The sequence below is a fragment of the Propithecus coquereli genome, unplaced genomic scaffold (genome assembly GCF_000956105.1).
Source record: "Propithecus coquereli isolate 6110/MARCELLA unplaced genomic scaffold, Pcoq_1.0 Scaffold55, whole genome shotgun sequence".
NCBI classification, from domain to species: domain Eukaryota; kingdom Metazoa; phylum Chordata; class Mammalia; order Primates; family Indriidae; genus Propithecus; species Propithecus coquereli.
The window spans coordinates 6,193,814-6,205,022 of record NW_012151396.1 but is presented as its reverse complement, the minus strand read 5'-3'; the positions used below and the strand labels follow the sequence as shown (position 1 = coordinate 6,205,022).

The 11,209-nt window shown below is 45.0% G+C and overlaps 1 protein-coding gene across 1 annotated transcript in view; it reads left to right on the top strand.

The window, feature by feature from the left end:
• The first annotated feature begins 686 nt into the window (after positions 1–686).
• The window catches only part of LOC105820977 (cytochrome b5), a 47,661-nt gene continuing 37,138 nt past the window's right edge, over positions 687–11,209 (top strand). Inside the window, exon 1 of the mRNA XM_012657580.1 lies at positions 687–914. Within this exon, the coding sequence (XP_012513034.1) occupies positions 786–914 (129 nt within the window). The 5' untranslated portion in view covers positions 687–785. The remainder of the gene's footprint in view (positions 915–11,209) is intronic.

The following is an 11,209-nucleotide window of genomic DNA, read 5'->3' as shown; positions in this document are numbered from 1 at the left end:
TTTTGTAGAAAGAGTTTAGCTTATACGCTTTGCTTTATATGGAAAAAATAATTTCCCTGGCTTTCTTTCTCCCGTGAGGACGAGGCATTGCAAACCCCGGGCGAGGGTCAGTGAAGTTTGTTGGGAGCAGCACATTTGTGTCACAGGGGTCAGGTTGTGAAACCGTTCTAGCGTGCATGTTGACAGTCCCCCCGCGCCGACCTCTGATGGACTTGGAACATTACTACTTTTGTTACAAATTAACGTTGGTACTTAGGGGTGGTTAGGAAACACCCCGCGATTTTGTACCGAGGTCGCTGCCCTAGCAAGAATAGACTTTGCACCGGCGGCAAACTGCCCCGTTGCGCCCTTACGTGGAATCGGCAGGGAACACCCCTAGAACCCCTAGCCCCTACCGCTTCGTGCCCGCCGAGGCCCCGCCCCTCAATTCCGCCCTGTGTCTTCTGCGCAGACTCAGGGAAGCCCCGTTTCGCCCTCCGCGAGCTCCAGCAGCCGGAGATTGTGAAGGGCACCTCCTGCAGCCAATCAACACCCGCGCGCTGGGCGGGGCCGCTCCAGGCCTGGAGGAGGGGGTCGATCAACAGCCGGGCCTCTTGAGTGACAAGGATACTGGCCTATCCTCGAAGGCCGTGCTTTGTAACGCCCCTCCCCCCAAAGCGTCGGCCGCCCGACATAGGGCGTGGTGCCCGACGCGCGGGGAATGTCCTGGGTGGAGCCCGCGGAGACTCTAGCTCTCCTGTCCCGCCGTGGCTGTGTGTGCTGGGCTTGGCTCGCCGCGTGCCGAGATGGCCAAGCAGTCTGACCAGGAGGTGAAGTACTACACCCTGGAAGAGATTCAGAAGCACAACCACAGCAAAAGCACCTGGCTGATCCTGCACCACAAGGTGTACGATTTGACCAAGTTTTTGGAAGAGGTGAGTTGATGGGGCTCGACGTCGGTCGGGGGCGCGGGGAGCGTGGTACGGTTTTGGGGGTTCTCTGGTGTCACCTGTCATTCGCGGCGCTGCGTCTCTCTTTGTGCTCCCTGAGCCGGCATACCCGAGCTTGCACGCCTGAGTCTGCACACCTGGGAGCGCTCCCGAGTCAGCGCGCCTGAGTCTGCACACCTGAGTCTGCACAGTGCATGTGCACACCTGGGGGCGCTCAGGGGCATAGGCCGGCATCCTTGCCGCGTGAGCCATTTTGGCAGCCCACACGGTGGGTGTGCACCTGTAGGGCAGGGGCTCGCTTCCGAGATCCTGCGCAGAAGTGTATGGAACACTCCCCTCCTGATTAGTGGGAAGCAGAATCGTGGCTAGAGCAGCTACGTAAGGACTTTAAATGATCCCTTTTATCCTTGAGTTTGAATAGAAGAGGTCCCCGCCTAGGACAGGGGTTCGTCCCACCAGTGTTATTCCCGAGTGACTGGTTGGAGACCACCCACCCAGAGAGCTGTGGGATCCCGACAGAGGGGACCCTGAGCTCGGAGGTCGGGTGTGGTCCGGGACCCACTCTCCCTGTGGCACTCGAAGGCCGCCCCCGCCCACTCGTGTGTACCTAGAGGGCCCCAGTGATGATTAGCTGCATCCAGCACTGACTTGGCGGTGAGGAGACTGAGGAGTCAGCTTTGTGGTATGGTTTGGTGAGGTATGAAGGAAGCGGGGTGGCCAGAATAGTACAAATTCTACCCGTGGGACTTGATCCTTAAGCAGCTTTGGAAGTTATAAAATAACTTCGCTTAATTTAAAACTTTTTTTAAAATAAGATTCTTTGCTTTGGATTATAATTGTTGCTTTACACTCTAAAGGGGCATTTTTAGTTATTGCCTTTGCTACCTCTGGATGTATTCTATCACTTTGGGAGAGTTTAAATCATAAATCTTTACACACACATACCCTCCTCCATTCCCCCCACACTGCCCTACAATAAATGAGACTGTTTAGTGATGGGAATTACTTACATGGTGAGGACTGGGGACAAATAGAGGCCTGGTCTTAGCTGGATCACAATTTACAGCAAAGGACTTTTGCAGAGAATGTTAAAACAAAATCAAAAGGTCTGTTCAAAAAAAAAAAAAGTTGGAGTTGATGAATATGGGTAAGAGATTTCACTCTCGGCCTTTGGTGGAGTGCCAGAAGATAAAAGTGTTCTGATTTAGTTAGGTAGGTGTGGTTTGTGGAGGGAGTCTATCCCCTCCCTCCTGCTGAGCTACACAGCTTATTTGCCATTATAGTTTCTTGAACTAAAAATCCTGTATGATAACATCAAGTCTAATTGACTCTAAATAGTTACTTGAACTGTTCCTTCCCCCTCTCACATGGTATATGTAATTCTGGAATTTTAAGATACAGTGTGTTTTGTCTGTTTGTGTCTATAAAAAAGAGCATTTATAAAATAATATTAGGATATATTATAAATCATTTGCTTTTCTTTCCTTCTTTCTTTATCATTCTGATGTATACCTTCTCCTAAAACAGGGTTTTTTTTTGACCTTGGTATTGTTGACATTTCGAGCTAGGTAATTCTTCGTTATGGGGTTTGTCCTGGTCATTGTAAGATGCTGAGCAGCCTCCCCGGCCTCTACCCACTAGGTATTAGTAGCACCCCTTCCCCCATTTGCAAGAACGGAGAATGTCTTCAAATATTGCCACATGTCCGCTAGGGCACAAAGTTGCTTCTGGTTGACAATTAAAGTTATCGTGCATAACTTTTAAGGATTTTCAAAAGGAGATAATAAGGAAGTGAAGATAATTATTAAAATTTACTTGAAACCATTTACTCCTACATTTCATTGTTATGAGGCAAGGAAGGAGGATTATGCAAAAATTTTCCGAGAAAAACTGGAAGGGATAAGAACAAGCTGTTTGGTATGTAAATTAGCTGAAAACAAATTCCTTTATTCTTTCTCAAAGGTTTTGATACCCTCTCTTTGAAAGTAGCTTGGGGAGAAAGCGTCTCAAAGAAAATGAAATGAAGAACAGGGAGGACAGCCTCAGGAGAGGAGGCTGGAGTTTGGGAGAAACACAGTTTGGTCTGGGTCCTGTTGACTTTAAGGGTTTGGAGAGATCTTCAGGGGTCAGAACTACCTTCACATCTCTGCCTTCTCCACTGTCTGCCAACATGTTGTTCTAGCAGGTTAGAAAAACAAGGCTACCTGGCCTTCCTGTACTGCACCAGCCTTCTCAGCACCTCCTGATTCTACCTTTTATTGACATGTTTTTCCACTTGCCATTTTTACATTCGCTTTTACTTTATGTGACCATTTCCTGCTTTATGCAGTGTCCTAGTTGTTGGCTTCCCACCCCCCAGCAAGGCCTTTGGGGCCTCTCTCTGGTTATACCCATGGTTCTAGGATTCCCTGCAGGTGGCTTCCTGGGCCCATGAGTTACATCTCAAACATATCTTCTCGCTCAGAGCTCTGTCAGCACCGCGCTCTGTCAGCTCTAGATTCCTCCCATTCCGTTATTTTATGATGCCAGCACCGTTTGTCTCATACCAGCTTTGAAAACAGAACTGAGCAGGAATGTCTCTCTTCCCACCTTCCCCTGCCCTTTTTCCTTTCTTCCATCATTCAAAGGCTCCAGAATTTCACAAAGCTGGTGCATGTTAACTAAAAAATATTCTGTCTTCCCTAATTTACCTAAATGTGAAAGTTTTTTTTCCTCCTTCCTACCTCTACAGTGAACTTTCAGTCATTATAGGCTGGATCTCCATCTACTCTGAGTTCACCCATCCATCTGGACAAGATTTCTCATGGCTGAGCATTTCCCTTTTCTTTCAGAATGTCCTAGATTTACATGAGTGTCCACATTCACGTTGCGAAAACGTGTGGTATGATGGAAGGGTCCTGCTCTGCTACCCACAAGGTACAAGTCAGGAACACAGGTTGAAATTTAGTTGTTGTGCAATGTGAGCTCCATTGTCCTGAAATAATGACTGACAAAGCCGTTGTTCAGGAGGAGGGGTAGAAACCTAAGAGGGAAGACTTGCTTATTATTAATGGCAGTATAAGTAGCAGTAGGGCTTTAGTTACCCTCTGTTACCTACCTATGAGATTTTGAGCTTTATTGCCTACATATTTTGAACTCAATTTTTATGCAGTCCTGAGTTCTAGTTTTTGAATTAACATTTGTGAAATTGAGTCTTGTCATGTATGATTATATTATTAGCAGAGTTTATGATTATAGAGCTTTGAGGGACAGTTATTTGAAATGAAAACTTTGACATTTAGGGCCAGAGGGAAAAAATGATTTGCATTTTCCTGTCTGTGATTTGGGCAGCAGCATGTATTCAGTTTTTAAAAGAGCTGTGGAAGGCACAGAAGGCGATATAATAACAGTTACATAAGTTATAACCTTTGGCTCAAGTTAGTGGGTGTCTGATTTGTGAAATAGATATTGTCCTGAAAATTTTATAAAGCAAAATGTCTTTGTGTCAAGTTGACCCCCTCCCTTTACATTATAAAAATGGAAACTTGTTTCTATGGAACATCTTCTGGTGTTCCTGGGATTCTGATAGTCTTGCATCTGAGCCTTGGATGTTCTTTAACAGCAATCTGCCTCATAAAAGCTGGTGGCTCCTGCTTTACCTGGACTTTGGAGTCTAACAGTGTTCTTTATAGCAGGTTGTGTTGTAGGAACTTGATTTTTATAATGTTCCTTGGAATATGGCTGCCTGCATCGCAGAGACCAGTGATTCGAAGCCTGGGGACTGCAGTCTTCCAGGGATCCAGGAAGAAAGTGTGGTGTTGAAGACTCATTGTCATTAATTCTGGAAAACTTGGAACAACACTTATCTTTACCCTTGTTAGGGGCACCATATTTAGGGCTAAAATACTAAATGCCTTTGCTTTTTACAAGGAAGTTTGATAGTATTCTCAATCTCATACTACTGAAAGGTTGCAGTTGCCAAATGTAAAATGGGATTACTGTTGTTAATATGTCGTTAGGTAAATAAGACTCAGAAAATATGAAGTCCACAGGAAGAAAATATAAAGGTATTGGTGGTAACAGTGGCTTACTCATCTTGGGTAAACAGATGGCAAAACCACATCTTTCAAAGCCACCTGGAGAGTGTGAACCTGTGGATCTTTGGATATATTTCTACTTATGTTCATAATCATTTGGTAACCTGTTGTTACTTATGAAAAGAGGTTCCAAGAGGCTACTTTGCTTTGAAACTGTAAAGAAAACAGTCTAGATTAACTTTTGCTTTTTATTTATCTTTAAGGTGGATGAAAATTGTAAATAAGGACAAATATAGGCCAGTTTGGGTAAATCAAGGAATAAATAATGTGCTAAATTCTACTAACTGTGGATGTCTGTAATTCTAAAAATCCCCCTAGACCATGGAAGACAACTCATTAGTGCCTTTTTAGTATAGTGGAGTCTGAATAGCCCTGGCCCCACTGGACGTTCATGGGAAAGTACTGGATTATGGTTAGGAAAACCAGATTTGGTCTTAGACCTGTTAAGGAGGTGACCTCAGGCAAGTCAGGTAATTCTCTAAATCTCCTCCCCTGGCCACACAGCAGGAGGTGAGTGGTGGGTGGAGAGCGAAGCTTCATCTGTATTTACAGCTGTTCCCCATCTGAGCTCTGCCTCCTGTCAGATCAGTCACTCTGTCGCATCACCCCCAGATGGGACCATCTAGTTGCAGGAAAACAAGTTCAGACCTCCCACTGATTCTGCATCATGGTGAGTTGTATGATTATTTCATTATATATTATAATGTAATAATTAAGTGCACAATAAATGTGATGCGCCCAGGAGACCATCCCCTCCCCTATCGTGGAAAAGTTGTCCTCCATGAAACGAGTGCCTGGTGCCAAAAAGATTGGGGACCACTGCTCTGAATCACTTTCTTATTCTGAAATGGGGACTCTTCTGTCACCTGCATCTACCTCAGTTCTGTGAACATGGGGAGAAATAATATGAAAACACTTGGAAAAGTATGTAAAGAGAAGGCATTCAAAGTGACTATATTTTGCTTAAAGTTTTCTTATAAATTGTAATTTTTTGTTATGTCGTAGGTCCATTTATTAGGTGGGAACACATCTCAGAAATTATGGTAACCAGTAAACAAAATGACTCAAAATACAAATATTCACTTGAAATATGATTTTTTCAGGAATATGTGCTTTGCATAATTGGAAATCATCCCTTTTGTGGAGCTTTTAAACATGCTTTATTGTTTAGGGGAAAGAATGCGTGATCATTTTAAAGAATTGGACTGTGGAAAAGTGCAACGGAGAAAATCAAAGCTGCTCAGAATTCCACTACCCAGAGGTGACCACCACGAGCAGTTTGGTGAACAGACAGCTCTATAAACATACACCCTTGATCATGGGTGTGTTTTACCAAAATGGGAATACACTCGACATGCTGTTCTGCAATATGCTTTTCCCCCCGAGGAACTAGATGTGGAGTGTAGCAGTCCATCTCAGTAAATCATAGTTTTCCAAGCTGTCTCCTTACTGTATAGATGGATCCTAACATGTAACTACACCTCTCTTGCACATTTTGTTTAGTTTGCCGCCTGTAATTACCTCCTTCTGATAGACCTTTGTAAGTGGGATTCTAGGGTGAAAGGATATGTACTTTCTACAAAGTGCACTGGGGTTTGTCCCAGTGACCACTGGTGGCTGACACACCAATGTTTGTTTCCCAGGTCTTCGTTCTTAGTAACCGAGAAACTTGGCTGTGTTTTGCCTGCCTCCTCTCCTGAATTATTTGGATGTGTATTTTTGTTGGAAGAGAAAGTGTATGAAAAATTTTTTTTAGTATCTTTAGCTTATAAATTCTCTTAAAAATGCAGCTGTGGTAATACCTTGTCTATTCTATGATGAAATCAGCGGTAGTTACCAGCACTAGTCCCTTGTCTGAGGGCTCAAAGCCATCAGAAAAGTGGCCTGCAGCAACAGCTGACTGACTGGCACTCTCCCTGCATCTTAATAAAATATGCTTTTTTCCTCCTATTACCTTGGAACTTAGTTTTCTTGGGACTATACACTGAAGTGTATTTATTAATTGGCTACTTGTGTCTTTTACTGACACAGGAACCAGGAGAATGAGTTAAAGATTGGGTGGGGGAACCTCAGCTCTTGCTGGTTGAAGAGACTCCACATGTGCTGCCTGTTGGCTAATGACCCCTGATTAGGGGGAGAGGACGTCTCTGGGCGATGGCAAGAAGTTACTTTCTTACATCCATAGAATTCGGTCCCTAGTCATGCCCACGTCCGAACGCTGGCATTGGGACCAGTGCCGATGGCTGGGGAGGCTCTGGCAGGGGAGTAGACTTGGAGGGTGACATGGACAGCCTCAGTCAAGGGCCCACTTTGCCTGGCTTGCTGGGATGGCAACAACCTGTTTGAAATGGAATAACTTGAGCTCTTCTGTAGTTGAGGTCCTTGCGGGTATCAGTTTTCCATCTTGTTTCTTTCAGTGCCTGCTTTTGTTTGTTGTTGGCAGAGCTATTCATCAAGTTTTTTGCAGCTATGCACAGAATTGGACAGGACATAAAATATATCCAGCCTGCTTTTTCCTCTCTTCATCTTCTTCAGGAAGTGTTAAGTGAATGTCCTTCATTAATCCCCTTTCCCCTGATAAAAATCCCTGGTGAGCTAGTAATAAGAGTGACTGCAGTGGACATTTACTGAACGTTTATTAACATTATGTACTAGATATCATGCAAAGTGTTTTTCACACATGAAACCTTCTTCGAGTTTGTACTTTTCATCTTCAAAACAACCCTCTAAGGTCCGTGGTGGTGGAATCCTCCTTTTTAAAGGTAAGACAAGGTGGCTTAGGGAGATTCAGCAACTTGCTTGACAAGTCACACAGCCAGTAAGGTGCAAAGTGTGGATTTCAGTCCAAGCTGAGGGGCTCCACAGCCCAGTCACTGCTGACTCTGTCACCAAGGCACGGCACCCAAGGAGTTTTGAAGGTAACTAGGATAGCTTCAAAAGAAAAAAGTCGTCCATTGGTACAGAGCTGCTATTATTTGCTGGAGTTTTTTGCCCCCATTGAAGAGTTCTCTGTAGGATATGGGGAGAAGGCCAAGGGAATTTGTGATGCAAAGATCTGAACAAAAACAAAACCCTTGGAGGGCAAATGGGCAAAAATATGCCTTTCTTTCCAGCTGTTATATTGTTTTACTATGCTGCCTTCTAGAGGGTGAAGGAAACTGATAGCCATTCCAGTTTCTCATAGAGGAGTTTTTAAATAAAGAGTTAGAGGGAGTCTTCAAGGAGTCAGTTTGTTCGTCACCCAGACGGCGTGCTCTCCACCTGGTATGGTTTTAAGAATCCATGTGGTTTGGGTTAGGGAAGACGTTTACATGTATGTTAGGCATGTGTGAGGAGGTTAAATGTTGTTTTGGAAAATGCCTTTTAAATAACTACCCTGGGAGGGGTTGTTCTAAAGGGAGATCTGATGAGGTCCCTGCTCTGATAAATCCCTCAGTGGGTCCTGCCAGACTCCTGCCTATCCTTCCCTTCCCCTTCACGCTGCCTTCTCTTCCATATCCGGCTCCTGGTGGCCTGTCACACAATGCAGGAGTCCTTAGAACCTCTCTCTCCTCATGCTTAGAGCAGATGCCCCTGGGGGGGAGGCTGGTGGTATTTCATGGGTGGTTTTATGAGTTTTCAGCTTGAGTAATATGTGCTGTTATTACAGTAAAGAATGTTATTTCTAGAAGAAAAAACTTAGTCTGTGGAAACAGATTGTCATTTCTCTGCTTAATTCCTTTCAATGGGTTCCCGTCACATTTAAAATAAAATCTTTTCTGTTTGCCCTGGTTTAGAAAGGTCCACGTGATCTGCCCCTGTCTACCTCTCCCACCCTGCCTGGTAACACTATCCCCCCAACGCCCACACCTGTGCCTGGGCACATTGACTCCCTCTTTGTTTCTCAAACCAGCCAAGCTTGTTTCCACCTTAAAACCTTTGTTTTGGTTTCCCCTCTGCCTGCCTCTGCTTGGTCAGGTCTCAGCTCAGCCTCTCTTCCCCAGAGGGGAGAGTTTTCTGTCATACCATCCTGTTTGACAACTCTGCTGGCGGTTAGAGCAATCCAGATCTGATGTTCCCCTAGAGTGTGTGCTGCTATCTGTCTCCACCTGCCCGCCTCCCTGCTGTGTGCCCTGTGCACAGTAGGTGTGGTTAATAGTCCTCCCCTGGGTGGAAGAGGAGAGTCCTGTGGAGGGACACAGACACAAGCCCGTGCTTTGTCACTGTCTTATTTCTTTTTTTTCCCTTTTTTCCCCCCAAGCAAATAGCACACACTAGTGTGATCTCTTCTTACTCTACAGATGTTTGCCTGGAAAAAATCTGGATTGTAGCATAGTCTTAGAGCATGGAACATAAAATGGTATCGAGGGAGGTGCCTATGAAGTCAGGAGAAGCAGGAGAATTAAAGGTGAGGGTGGCACTTTAGATGCACTTTCCTGTCCCTTCCAGGCTAAAGCCAGTACACTTGTACATTAGGTCCTGTTCCCTCCTCCTCATCCAAAGACATTTCTCTAGCCAGTCACCATTCTCTCAGCCCTGCCCATGCGATCGTTCTCATCAGTATTCAAGTGTGTTGTTTTTTCTCCTCTCCTATAACACACACACTTGCGACCTCCCTTGACTCACCTTCCTGCTCCAGAGAACCCTCTGAATGGTGGTTAACCTGCCGTCTTCAATCTGTCTCCTCCATTCTCTTTTAAATCACACCAGTTTGCCAAAGCTGCACTTGCCAAGGTCCCCATGATGTCACTTGTCTGTTGTTCTCCTTTTGCTCAGTGGGCCAGCAGAATGTGACAGGGACAGTCACCTTTCTTGGAAATGCCCCAAATTTTTACTTGGTGTCCAGGATGCCGCTGTCCCTGGTTTCCTCTGACCTCAGTGTTGGAGGGCCCCAGTGCCCAGGGTTTCTGCTGTCCTTCGGGTGTCTCACCAGTGGCTTGGCTTTAAGTCTGCTGTGAATCCTGGATTGTCATATCTGGGCCAAAAAACCCTCTCCTGAACATTGGGTTCTCGGATCCCACAGGCTACTGCATGTCTCCACTTAGGTGTCTGATGGGCTTCTGAAACCTAACATGTGAAAAGCTGAACTGATTTTCTATCCAGAACCTCTCTGTCCTCATCACTCCCCTTTTTGGCTGATGGCACTTCCATCCATCTAGTTGCTCAGGCCAAAAACCTGGGGGTCTTCCAAGACACCTGGGTGTCACACCTGCATCCAGTCCACCAGAACATCCTGTTGGCTCAACTTTCATGATGTCAGATCTGACCAATTTCTGCCATCTCTACAGCTCCCCCTGGTCTGAGCCACCGTCATCTCTCGCCTGGTCCCCTGGCCCCTGACAGTGTATTCTCACCGCAGTAGACTGACATTTTAAAATGTGAGTCAGATCTGGGCACTGTATTCTCTTTAAACCCTTCAGTGGCTAATTTCATGGCCCAATTTTAAGACTTAGGGTAGAGCTGCAGTAGTCAGGAGAGTGTGGTCTGGGCAGAGAGACACACATAGATCAGTGCAGTGGAGTAGAGAACCCAGACATAGAGCCCCACAAACATTTCCAGATGACTTTGACAAAGGTGGAAAAGCCATTTGATGGAGGAAGTGATCTGCCTTTTTAGCAATGGTTCTGGAACAATTGAACACCAGTAGCCAAAAAATATAAACCTTGACTTAAACCTCACACCTTATATAAAAATCAACTCAGAAGGGATCATAGATCTAAATATAAAATGTAAAACTTTTTGAAGAGACTTAGGATTAGGCAAAGAATTCTTAGACCTGATAGTGAAAGTATGATTCATTTTAAGCTCTTGGCACTGGAAGGATTTCCCCCCCAGATACCTGCACGGCTCACTCCTTCACCTCCTTCGAGTATTTACTGAATAGCACCTCAGTGAGGTATATCCTGACCACTGTATGTAAACCTGGAGGTCTCCCTAGGCTGCCGCATTCCTGAGCCCAATCACCCTGCTCAATTTTTTTTCCTATAGCACGTATCACCTTGTAACATACCATATAGTTAGTTATTCATTATGTTTTTGTTTATCTGTCTCCTTCCACTCCATGCATGCTCCACAAATGCAGGGATTTTTCTGTTTTATTCACTGATATATCTCAGTTCCTAGAACAATGTTGGTGCCGAGAAAGGACTCAATAGGTCTTGATTGATTGAATAAGTTTATAATTATAAAATATTAAAAACTTGATGCAGAGTGGCTTTTGGGCTA